General features: G+C 37.3%; 1 protein-coding gene across 1 annotated transcript; it reads left to right on the forward strand.

The window, feature by feature from the left end:
• Window positions 1–10,737: 10,737 nt before the first annotated feature.
• On the forward strand, window positions 10,738–12,051 carry LOC131079663 (phospholipase A1-Igamma1, chloroplastic-like). The gene has a single exon (XM_059212560.1). The coding sequence runs from the start codon at window positions 10,738–10,740 to the stop codon at window positions 12,049–12,051; it is 1,314 nt and encodes a 437-aa protein (XP_059068543.1).
• Window positions 12,052–12,965: the final 914 nt, after the last annotated feature.

The raw sequence follows: 12,965 nt of genomic DNA on the forward strand, positions 1-12,965 counted from the left end.
TGCATTTTCAATCTTTAAACTAAAGTTGTAAACCCTTATCAACTAATTGTCCAACACTCAAAATATTATGCTTCAAACCTTCTACATAATGGACATTATCATTATTATGCTTGCCATTTAAAGAAATAATACCTCTACCTTTGATCATACATGCCTTTTCATCTCCAAATCTAACTTGACTACCATTGTATTCTTGCAGGGATAAAAATTTCCTTTTATCTCCAGTCATATGGTGTGAGTATCCACTATCAATTACCCATTCATCTGTATCTTCAACTTTTGTTGCCAAGGCCTTCTCTTCATTTTTTATAGCCGGTTCTGGTTCATCTTCCTTCAAAGCATTGAACGCTCATTCCTTACCATTTCTAGATCCACTAGCAGAGTCTTTTGTTGGTTCATCTCCTTCCTCATTTGTTACTCCTTCATCATCTTCTATGTAGCATTGTTTACTCTTCTTGAATCTATATATGTTTGGGTTAGGCTTAAAACATTTCTTAACTCTTTCTTCAAACCTTACATTCCTTTCAGGACATCTAGATGCAAAATGACCAATCTTATTACATGCAAAACATTTAGAAGGTGCTTTTCCTTCATACTTACTTCCAGTTGGACCTTTAGGTATTCTTCTAGCAAATAAGGCTTCAAGTTGCTCAAATTCTTCATCTTCTTTCCTCATGTCTTCCAATTATTTTGTATATAGGGCTCTCCAATCATTCTTGCTGGTAGATATTGATGATGATGCATGAAAAGCAGGTTCAGACTTTACAACTCTAGAAGATCCAAATTCTTCAAGCTCAAAAGCAGATAATTTCCCAATCAGAATATCTCTGTTGACTGAAGTGTTTTCCATTGTTCTTAACTCATTAATTGCAGATGCCTTCATCTTGTAAGCTGGTGGAAGGGCTCTCAAGACTTTGGAAACTATTTCATCTTCACTTACAACTCCTCCACAATATTGAATTCCCATAACAATCTCATTTACTCTTTCCATAAACTTAGTTGATGATTTGTCATTCAATCCCATAATCTACTGATCAGTAAGTGCACACAGGAGGGCTTCTCTAGCTCTGCAATCATTTTCAATATTCTTATCCAGGTCTGCAGGAGCAGGATTCCCAGATGTCGGATCATAAGGTGTGTATCCATTCTCAGTGATCTCCCAAATATCCTTGCCAAGACATCTAAGATGAGTCTCTAGTCAAATTTTCAATATCCCATAATTTGTTCCATCAAGCTTAGGGATTTCTCTTCTGAAAATAGTTGTCCGTAGATTAGAAGTGTTAGTTGCCATAGGATCTACCTCAAGCAGTTAAGCTTCTGCAAAAGAGGACCAAAGCCTTGATACCAATTGTTAGGATAACCGATCAACAACTGAGAGAGGAGGTGAATCAGTTACATTAACAGGGTACAACTTTTAATCCACAATACAACCTTAAACAAATCAAGTATCAGTAAAGAAAAGACAGATGTCGATAGGAACAGATACCGGTAAACAATACAACTTAACAATTAACCCAATAATCAATGCAAAGTAACCATACCACATAACACCATGATTTGTACGTGGAAAACCCAGAAATGGAAAAACCACAGTGGGAAACCTACCCACAATCAGATGATACTTCTGCAAAAAGTATGTGTTACAAGAGGGGCCTGCACTTGCAAGAAGGCACACTGCCTATAGCATACTACTCATTACAAAAGAGTCTCACTAACTACAGAGAGGCTAAAACCTTCTCAAGATAAATGGACAACAATCCAATAGAATGAAATGTTGGAAATAGCATCGACCATAACTGATTACAGTCTCGGTTAAGCTCAATGTTAGAGGACTAAATCCTCTTTTGAATCCAATTCGATCACCAATGATTGATCACCTCCTTTGTCTGAATGATATTACAAGATTTGCACATTAAATTCCTTGACCATGACCTTTTCAATAACCATGATACTTTACAAAGAGTTTCCACCTCTTATTTATACAAACCCTAAGGCCTAAACCAATTAGGTCAACCACCTAAAGATATTACAATAATATCATTACATAATTTCATTTACAATGATATGCCATATCTGCTTAAGACCAAAACAATAATAACAAATCCATAAATCATCTCGAATCATCCTGGTAATGTGTAGAGTACATGCTAGCAGGATACCAGTCCATAACCTAGATAGGTACTGGACCTATTCTGGGTCCACCATGCCAAAGAAATGTCTTCAAGCATTTGAAGCATGATCTAAGAACATCTTTAGCATCCTAAAGTCCATGAAGAAGTTGCACCAACACAAATTATGCATCTTGTCACAATTCCTCAATGAAAGCTCTGTCGGTAAAGCCTTAAACCAGTGCTGGTAAGCGTTTACTAGAGTGTATGATAACATCCAATTACCAAGCCAATACCAACCAACCAAAACATTATCATGGGGCATATAACTCATGAGATCCAATATACTTCATTGATCCAAACATGTTGGAAGTGTGAACAGATAATCTCTTATGTCACTAACACTAGATCTTCTACCGGTAACCAAAACTTGTCTACCGATAACCATCCATATCAACTAGTGTTGACATCAATGACAAAACATCAATGCAACACATAATCAATTCATCCTTGATTAAGTTTGAAATAGTCCACCTAGGCACCGTACATCCCTTAATGCATTTGACAATGTTAAGCGAGTCACTTTCCAGCCAGACCCGTTTGAACCCGTCCTTGTGCGCCATGCGTAGTCCTATGTAGGAGGCATTGGCCTCCACAAAATTGTTAGTTGTGGTGCCCAAAAGGGAGCACCACCATAGAGACTAGAGAAGCCAAATGGTTCCTCGCCACTCCCCCATAGCCAGTCATCCCAGGATTTCCTTTGGCCACCCCATCGATATTAATTTTGATCCACCTCGGAAGGGACGGATTCCAAGAAACATTCTCTTTGGTATGTTTAATTTTATAAATAGAGATAGATATATTCCAGCATATCTACCACCACTTGATAGTATCCCATTACTCCTGGCTAGACTTAAGAGTCCAGGATCCTTTTTCCTACCAGGATAGTAATTAAGAAAATTATCCTTAATAACATTCCTTATTCTAATAGCCACCACAAGAGCAATGGACTCCATATCTTTGAAAAGCCTATTATTTATTTCCTTCCACAAAACCAAAGCAATATGAGGTAGGGATAAGTTCCATAGAATACCAATCGCATGGTTGTCATAAGGGTACTTCCATTGGAACCAAAAGTTCTGAATAGAATCAGGGGGGGACCCAAATAATATTCCATGAGTTGAAAAAGAAGGCCTAGATGTCCCTAGCATAGGAGCAATGTAAGAGTAGATGATCAACATTTTTTGCTTCTTCTTTACATAAAAAACATCTATTACTGATGGGAATCCCACGTTTATAGAGATTATCAATGGTAGAGATCTTATTTTGCATGAATAACCAGAAGAATATATTAACTTTATGAATTGAGAGTTTATTCCAAGCTCCAGCCCAAAAGGGGGGAGGAGAAAAAGACTTGGTGATGATTCAGAAAGCATCAGCCACCAAAAAATGCCCCAAGGTAGAACCATTCCATATAGCCACATCTTCCACCAGAGGATGGAATGATGATCAGGTTCAGCCAAGAGTACAAAGCAGCCAAAGAAGCATCCAAGGTTTTGAGGTCCACCCAAACTCCATTACTCATTTAATCTTCAACCCAAGTTGCAATGAGATTAATGCATTTCTCTTTGAATTATGAAGCCCACACTGAATTAGACAAAGGCCCCTCTCCTATCCACCAATCATCCCAAAACCTTATATTTCTACCATTTTCTAGAACCCATCGGCTTCCCTGAGAAATAATGAAAGAGGATCTGAAGAAATTATTCCAAATATGAAAGAAAAAAGTCGGGAGGGAATAATTTTCCAACATTCTTTGGAAATCATGAATTTGGTATTAGTCCTTGAAAATATCGATCAATTCATTGTTCTCCTTTAAACATCTCCATAGCTACTTAGCCATTAAATCTCTATTAAAGTCTCTTAGATGTCTGATATCTAGGCCTCCTCTATTTCTAGGCAAACAAACCTGATCCTAGGTGAACAAATGAAGCCTACTCTTGGATTTAGAACCTGACCAAAGCAATTTCTTTTGTATACTTTCATTCTATCAGCAAATTTGGCCAGGATTTTAAATAGACTCATAGCATACACGGGAAGGTTCTGAAGAGAAGCCTTAATTAATTGAAGTTTACCCGCTTGGCTTAACAAAGCTCCTTTCCAACCAGCCAGCTTAATTTGAAATCTATCAATCAGACTAGACCAGAAGGAGTCCGAGGTAGGTCCCACACACAAGGGAAGACCCAAATATGAATAAGGGAGAACACCCATTTTGCAGCCCAAAATATTGGCAATCTTCATTTTTCTATTCTCAGAAGTATTCATGAAGAAAATGGAGCTTTTAGACAGACTGACTTTTTTCCCCGATCCTTTCTCATAAGTATCTAGGATAGCTTTAATATTATTTGCTTCTTTAATCAAACTTTCCCCCATCAGTAGTGTATCATCAACAAATTGATGGTGGGAGCAAATAGTAGCTTGGGAAGAAGGTTCTAAACCCCTCAAATTGCTCTTCCTAACATCTCTCTGGATAGTTTTTTCGAAAGCTTCACTCATCAGAATAAAGAGAAACGGGGAGAGAGGATCCCCTTGTCTAATACCCCATGATGCCGAAAATAAACAGACATCGAACCATTGACCAAAACCTAAAATTTGGGAGTGGTAACACACTGATTGACAAGCTAGATGAAATAAATACCAAAACCAAAGGATTGAAGCACTTTAAACAAAAAAATCCAATTGACCTAATCATAAGATTTGAGAAGATCCAACTTCAACAAGAAGCCCGATTTCTTAAAGAATGGATATTCTCATGGACAACAATAATAGAATCCAAAATCTGTCTACCAGTTATGAAACCATTCTGATGCTTCAAAATCAAAGAATGCAGCAAATTTTTAAGCCTAAACACAATGATCTTGGTAAAGATTTTATAGATCGAGTTACATAAACTAATGGGTCTAAAGTCCTGAAAGGAATAGGCATCAGGTTTCTTAGGGATCAGGACAAAAAAAGGTAGCATTTAGTTCCTTAAGAAGAGATCAGGAACCAAAGAACTCTCTAGCAGCATCCACAACATTCGAACCAATAATCTGCCAAAAAGTTTGAAAAAAGAACATAGGGAAACCGTTAGGGCCAAGAACTTTATTACCTTCACAGGAAAAGTCTACAGCTCTAACCTCATCATGAGATGGGATTATGGTTAACTCCTTATTCATGTCTTGGGAAATAGTACATCTAAACTTCGACAGGATCTCATCTTGAGCATTAACATCCTGACAGCCATCATCCGAAAGAAGAGTGGAGAAATATATAATGGCTTCCTAGTTTAACTCCTCATGCTTATCAATCCAGCCATGATCCACTAAAATTTTATTGATTGTGTTTGAGGCCCTATGTTTGAGGATAGTCATATGAAGAAACTTCATGTTTTTGTGACCAGATTTGAGCCATAAATCTTTGGACCTTTGATTCCAGAATTCCTCCTCCTTAGAGATGATATCATGAATCTTGGTAAGTAACTCAACTTCTTTATCAATAACCACAGGATCATACCCCACATCTTGAATCTGAGACTGTACATCATCCAAATCTTTCTTAAGGTTTTCTTTTATTTGAAAAATATTGCTGAAGGAAACTTTATTCCAGAGTTGGATATTGGAAATAATATTGGCTAGTTTATTAGCCACTCTAAACATTGCAGTTCCTTGAATGTCAACATTCCACCATTTAGAAATATTGTCATAAATATCTAGAGCTAAAAGCCACATCTTCTCAAACCTTAAGGGGAAGGCCTTCCTCCGAGTCAAAGGGGATATACTCAGAAAAATCGGGAAATGATTAGACCCAATTCTAGACAACACATTTAATCTACAAGAAGCATTATGAATCCACTCAGGAGAAATAATACCTCTGTCCAGTCTGACTTGGATGAGGCCCGCCCCACTTCTTCTGTTGGAAGAAGTGAATTTAGCTCCAAGGAGATTAAGGTCTAACAAACACAGAGAGTTAATCATATCCACCAAGTCCTCCCTACTTTCTTCCAAAACAGGCATCCCATTAGCCTTTTCCATACTAGATAATGGGGTATTAAAATCCCCCAATAGAATCCTTTTCCCTTTTGGGAAAGCCATTCTAGCATTAATAATACAGGACCTGAGCATTTTTATAGCGTTTTTCCCATTTGGACCATAGATATTAGAAATGATCCAAGACGATCCATCAGATAGACTAGTAAATCTAGTGGCAATGTGATTAGGAAAAGTAAAGACAACCTTACCCAAAAGCCATCTAGGATTGCACAAAGTGGCAGTACCACCATAAGCCCCATTAGCATCAGCACAATGAGTTCCACACTCTCTAAAAATAACCAATTTGATCTTTTCCACTCTACAACTAGGCATTTTGGTTTCTTGAACAAGAATATATCCGGCTTGTGATCTCTAACTAGGTTGGATAGAAGATCATGTTTGTGGGAATGATTCAATCCCCTAATATTCCATGAAATGACTTTCATTTGACTGGATGGGGGGAACTAATCCCCATGTCTTGTAGTGTTATTTGGACTCCATAAACAATGGAATACCGACTGTTGTTGTCTCTACTAATCGCATTGGGAGGCCTCCCCACTACCCTCAAATCAGATCCATAATCCGCCTTTTGTTTGTTTCTAGTCTTAGCACCACTAGAAACCAATGTTAATAAATGACCATTTGGGGAGTTCCTTTTTTTGTGCTCAGTTTTTACCTCAATAAACAGATTTGGATTATCATCATCCTGGGTCACATCGTCAGTAGTCTTTGAATCCAATAAATTCCCAACATCAACAACAAGGTGGATGCAAGGATCCTTAACCCTATGAACCTCCATCATAGACTTATCCCCATTAGAAATCTCCTCAGGCTTCAAACATCCCCCTGCATCCCCCCCCCCTCATTCAAGGGATCTAGGTTTGAAGGATTTGGATCTAGACCAACCGGAACACATGGGATATTATTCATTCCATCCATACATGGAGTGGGATCCAAGGATGGAGACTCCACCAAATCCACCCCCTTTGTCTCATTTTTCTTCTTCCAACTCCTCTTAGGCATAGGCTTAGAAGGGTATTCCCTGGCCCAATGACCAACTTTTTTCCAATGGAAACAAGTAAAGGGAATAGATTCATACTCGACTTTCTAAACCCATCTTCCCAGCTTAGAGAAGGGGCCAATCTCCTTTGGCAAATTAGCAGATTGTTTAACATTCACATAGATTCTAGCATACACTAGACGCGTCTTCGCAGAGGTCACTGGGTCAACTGAAAGGAGCTCACCAAAGCATCCAACAATCCCAGCAAAGATTTCTTCGCCCTAGAACTCCATAGGAAAATTTGGTAGCCGCACCCAAATAGGGGCCTCATTACATTCCCATTCCTTTGGGTTAAAGCCTAGTTCCCATTTCTTGAGAGCCAAGGATGATTTGCCTAACATCCAGGGACCACCCGCTAAGAAAGATCGAAGGTCCTCCTCACAAGAAAAGGAGAAGGAGAAAAAACCATTAGACATGGCAACCACATCAATTTGACCCTTTCCCTTCCATTTACTTCAATATTAGGTCGAGGGCCAATAAACTTGCCAACCAGGACAGGGGCCAGATTAGCCATATTCTTTTCCACGATACAATCTGGAATAGAAATTGATCAAGAACCAAACTTCAGGTCCACTTTATGAGTAACAGGCGCAATAGCCTTGCATTTGAGGTTTGACCCAAATAAAGTAGACCATTTTCTGTTGCAGTCTAGAGATCCCAGTTTCCTAAGATTCTCCACAAACTTTCTGAGACCCTCCCCACCACAAGGTAAAACAGTAAAGTCAGTTTTTTCTTTTGTTGGTACCGACAAGGTGTCCCCATCCCAAAACCCGTTGAGACTGCCATCAGAAGCTTTAGGTTTTGTTTCTCCCATGGATTACATCACGTGGGAGCCTCCAGAACCTTCATCACCCAATCTTCCCGCTCCCGCTCCTGCTCCATTCGAATTCAAACCAGTCGCTCCAGTTGTTCCCACCATTCCCACCTCTCTAGCTGCTTACATTAATAAAATATAATAACTTTATTTTTTATATTTCAAGTTTTTGTTCTTTTCTTGAGTTGCTTCCTATTTTAAATTTCTATTACTGTTCTCCAACAATTAGTGATAGATGTATTTACAAGTGATCATACCTACTAGCAATAATTAATTAATTGCAAATTACGTCCCACATTTCATTTGAATTACTTACAATTCTTGGCACATAATAAAAGTTCTAACTAATATTTTTACTACACCAATAATAGGAGCTAAATTTTTAAAAAAATTATGGATTTGCTCCTCATTATCTCAGTCGGTGGTTTCCAGGAACACTCTCCCTCTTCACCAGGGTTTAATTCTAAGACTTTATAAGTTTCATTTGGCTTCAACCTTACCTAGTGGGGCCCGTATGACCTCCTCTGGTCCTCTGTCTTCCAGTAGCTTCTTTATAGTGGTTATGTAAGAGGTCCAGGCCTATCTTGCTTTAATCAATCATAACTAAACCAATAATAGGAACTATATGTTTATATCAATAATTATTACCATTTTACATAAATTCATTATAATTTTTTAGCTTAGTAATAACTAAAAAATCTTTAATTCACTCATTCTAATCCACATTTATATTTATGTTTGTAAAAATAAACGTTATTTTTAGATTATTGGCATTTTACAAGTCGTATAGAATATTGCTCATATTTTGTCTCCCTTTTTACTCACCACCATTCATTCTTTCTAATTATGTAGAGTGTAAACTTCCATAAGACATTATCTTGTTGTAAAACATCAAAACAAGAAAATTGACATGTATTATTCAAATAATATGTATAACCTATCTAAATGTATTACACTTCAAAAAATTAATTCATCTTGGAAACAACTATGTTGTATATTCAACATTAATTATACATGGTTAAATAGGTATTATTGTTTCAACTTCATTTGCAATGTCTACTTGATAAGGTAAAGTTTTATAGTTTACATTCATGGCGTAATAGTTTTCATATGTATTTCAATTTTTATAGGAATAATTTACTATCCCGCAGAAATGAATTATTTGATTGAAAATGCAATCAAGATGATCGGTGATGGAAACCTAAAGTTGCAACCACATTTGCAAGTATTAAGTATGGCAAGTTTGGGGATGACCTTCGATCAACAAATCGATTTTAAAATAGACCTCTCTATTGGATTTCACAAGCAAAAGGATACACTTAGAAAAAAAATACAATGATTCGATAAAGTCAATACAAATCCCTAAGGGATCTACACTTCTACCCGTCAAATATAGTTGCCATATTATTCGCAATTCAAGGTGAGCCACAATGTTTGATTGATTTTCTAACAACTGTCGATCAATTTCGTGTAAATTAGCAAATTCTTGGACCCACTATGTAAAACTTGTTGCAATTTTAGCTCTCCAAACTAGTTTATATACACAAGGACGTGAGATTTTAAGCTCACAAAGATTTTAAAAATTATAAAGAAAGTGACAAATGATACAAGGTTAACACTTGACTTGAATTAGTTAGATATTTTTTCACATTTTTTTAGAAAATCCTAATCTAGAGTTGGGTTAACGAATAATAGATGTGTAGGAAGATATAAAACTGAATTAATGGAGTTCTCTTATAAATATCTCAAATACTTCATCAATAAATGTAAACACAGATATCCAAACATAGACATGTTTTTTAAAACATAAAACACCACAATCAAAATATGTGATTTCAACATATAAAATCACAAAATTTGACATCAACCTAGATAAAATGGAGCGAAAAGGATCTTTTTTATATCATGTGTCATGTGAGATGTGTCTATCTTAAAACCATGCATGATCCGAGTCCATCCTTTATTACTTTCCACACCTTGACATAAACAACATTTCTGTCGGTTTATTTATAGCTTGTTCTTACCCAAGTTACAAATGCCCCTTTGAAAAATGTTCACTTTTACATTCAAGAAAATTAGGAAATCCCTGTCAAACTTTTTGATACCAGTTTTATACCTAAACAAGATCTTAACACACAAATTTATGATCTTTCCTTTTAAATATTAAAATGTTAGAAAATGCGCAGTTTGCATTGATACAAAGAAATAGCGGTCATGGGTTTTGCTAATTTGAAAGTTAGGAACCCCTGGCCAGACAATCTGAGTGTGGCGATGGAAATTCACGAGATAAATGATGTGAAGGCGGCTGAAAAAATATATTGCAATCTGTGTGGGGGAGCTTGACACCTTCTGATTATAGTCTTTGAATAAATACTGTAGTATTAATCTAGTGTCTGAACGTTAGGTTTGAAAACAACAACGCGGGAAGAAGAAGGGAAGTCAAAGCCTTATATGCCCAATTCTCGTCAACAAGAAGAAGTTCAGGTTGGAAGATTGAAATTCTACTTTGTCTGCTATTGTAGTGCGTGATTGTCTGCTATTGTAGTGCGTGATTTTCTATTTATAAGGTGCTCGTCTTAAACCTTGTATTCATCCTCGAACGCTTTGTCTGGCCGATCATTGTTTGACATCCCAGAAATCAGACACAATTATTTGATTGATTCCTTAATTTCTATCAGTCAATCAATGGCCGTATTTCCATTGCCCCAGCTTGAAGATAATGCTGTATTATTACCCAGTTCCCAAACTAACTCAACGCAGCCTCAGCTATGTGACGTATGGAGAGATATACAAGGTGCCCATAATTGGAATGGTTTGCTTGATCCCATGGTGCCCAATTTGAAAGCTGAAGCTCTCAGATATGGGAATTTGGCACAGCTTTGTTACGACGCATTTGATGGCAAAAGCTACTCCAAAAACTACGGCACATGTTATCACAGTAAAAGAGATCCGTTCAATAAGATGGGCATGTCTGAAAGTGGCTACCAAGTCACTAAATATGTTTACGCCAATACTAATCTGTTAAATCAAGTTTTTGGTGAGAAACCAAAAGACCAAGGTGTTTGGTTGGGTTTTATTGCAGTTTGCACGGATCCAAATGAGATAAGAAGGCTTGGACGACGAGACATAGTGATTGCATGGAGAGGAACTCAGACTGCTGAAGAATGGATAGAAGACCTGAGAGATATTCTTGTACCTACAAGATTATCCTATAGATGCAAGAGGACAGGCAAAAACCAAGAGCATCATTTCGCGGATGGAGTACTAATTGAGAGAGGATTCCTGAGCTGCTATACTTCAACTGTCCGTCACCGTCAAGGCGCTGTAGGAGCCACTGTGAACATCAGCACCAGAGATTTGGTAGTCTCAGAGATAGAACGATTGATTCAAGTTTATGAAAAAGAGATGGACAATTTAAGCATAACATTTACGGGACACAGCTTAGGAGCTGCTCTTGCAACCTTGAGCGCTTATGATATCAAACAAATGCTTTGCACCAAGCATAATTTTCATCAAATTCCCGTCACCGTCTTCGCTTTTGCCTCTCCCCGGGTGGGAAATCTTGCGTTTGCTAAACGGGTGGAGGAGATTGGAGTGAAAGTGCTGAGGTTTGTGAACAAGCGTGACCTGGTTCCCAAAGTGCCCGGAGTTTGTATGAACGAGAACGTGGGATGCCTCAGCAAATTGCTGCATTGGCTTCCGTGGACATACTTTCATGTTGGCGTCGAGCTTCCTTTACACAACAATTCTCCATTCATTCAGCACACCCATAATCTTGCCTACTTTCATAATTTAGAGCTTTACTTGCATTTACTGGACGGGTACGTTGGAAGTAAGCAGCCGTTTTCTTGGAGTGGAAGAGATCATGCTCTGGTTAATAAGAGCTGTGATTTATTGCGCGAGAAATATGAAATTCCTCCAAAATGGTGGCAGGAACAGAACAAGGGCCTCGTTAAAGGTCCAGATGGCAAATGGACGCAGCCATCAGAAGAGGAATAATTCATGTCTCACTCAACTCCAGATGACATCAACGTCCAACGTTCTGCGCCGCAATGTCACCACAACTGTGTTGGTTATTGAATTATTCTTTTTATCTGGATGTATATATTTAACATGTTGTCACATTCATTATTGAATTAATTTAACTTCAAAGCTTAACCTTAAGCGTGAAATGAAATCAACTATGCAGGAGTTCATAGCTGTGGATGATACAAATTAGCTTTTGATTGTCATAGAAAACAATCACGTGTCATCAGTAATCTGATAGATAATAAAAGTACGCGTAAATCAGTATTGATTTTAATTATGAACATTGCTATTAAACAAGAGATAATACGCCTCAGCTCTGTTGTAGCCCAAAATACCTTCATACAAAATTTGTAAAAATAGTCAACAAGGGTAAGTTCTCAAATCTTTCTCTAATCCTCAGAATTAGTGACAATATCAATGTTCTAGTGCTATCTAAATCTACTGAGAACTTTAGTTGAGGATTGCATGTATGCATGCCATACTATCTATAATTATGAGATTACCAAATATTTGGTTTCTAGGTATATAGCTCTACACTAGCACATTTTATTGTCGCTCAATTGCACCCATACTTTAAGATTATAAAAGTATACATCCAACACGTTATAATTTTAAAACAATGATTGTCTAGGGATGTGACAATTATTGTGGAGGCTACTATGGTAATGCCGCAACTTCCCCATGATGAGGAGGCATTGCATTTAATTTATGAGAGCTTGAAGAAGACATAAGGGACTACAAAGAATCAAGTTAGCTTTCTTGATAAGGAACTAAATTGTGGTGGTGAAAATATTGAGCTTCCTTCTTTACCAATCAATCTTATCAACTATCAACAAAATATAAAGGATGCATTTTTTATTCTTGATTTCATTTTTTGATTAAAT

The sequence above is a fragment of the Cryptomeria japonica genome, chromosome 10, assembly GCF_030272615.1.
Source record: "Cryptomeria japonica chromosome 10, Sugi_1.0, whole genome shotgun sequence".
Classification (NCBI taxonomy): domain Eukaryota; kingdom Viridiplantae; phylum Streptophyta; class Pinopsida; order Cupressales; family Cupressaceae; genus Cryptomeria; species Cryptomeria japonica.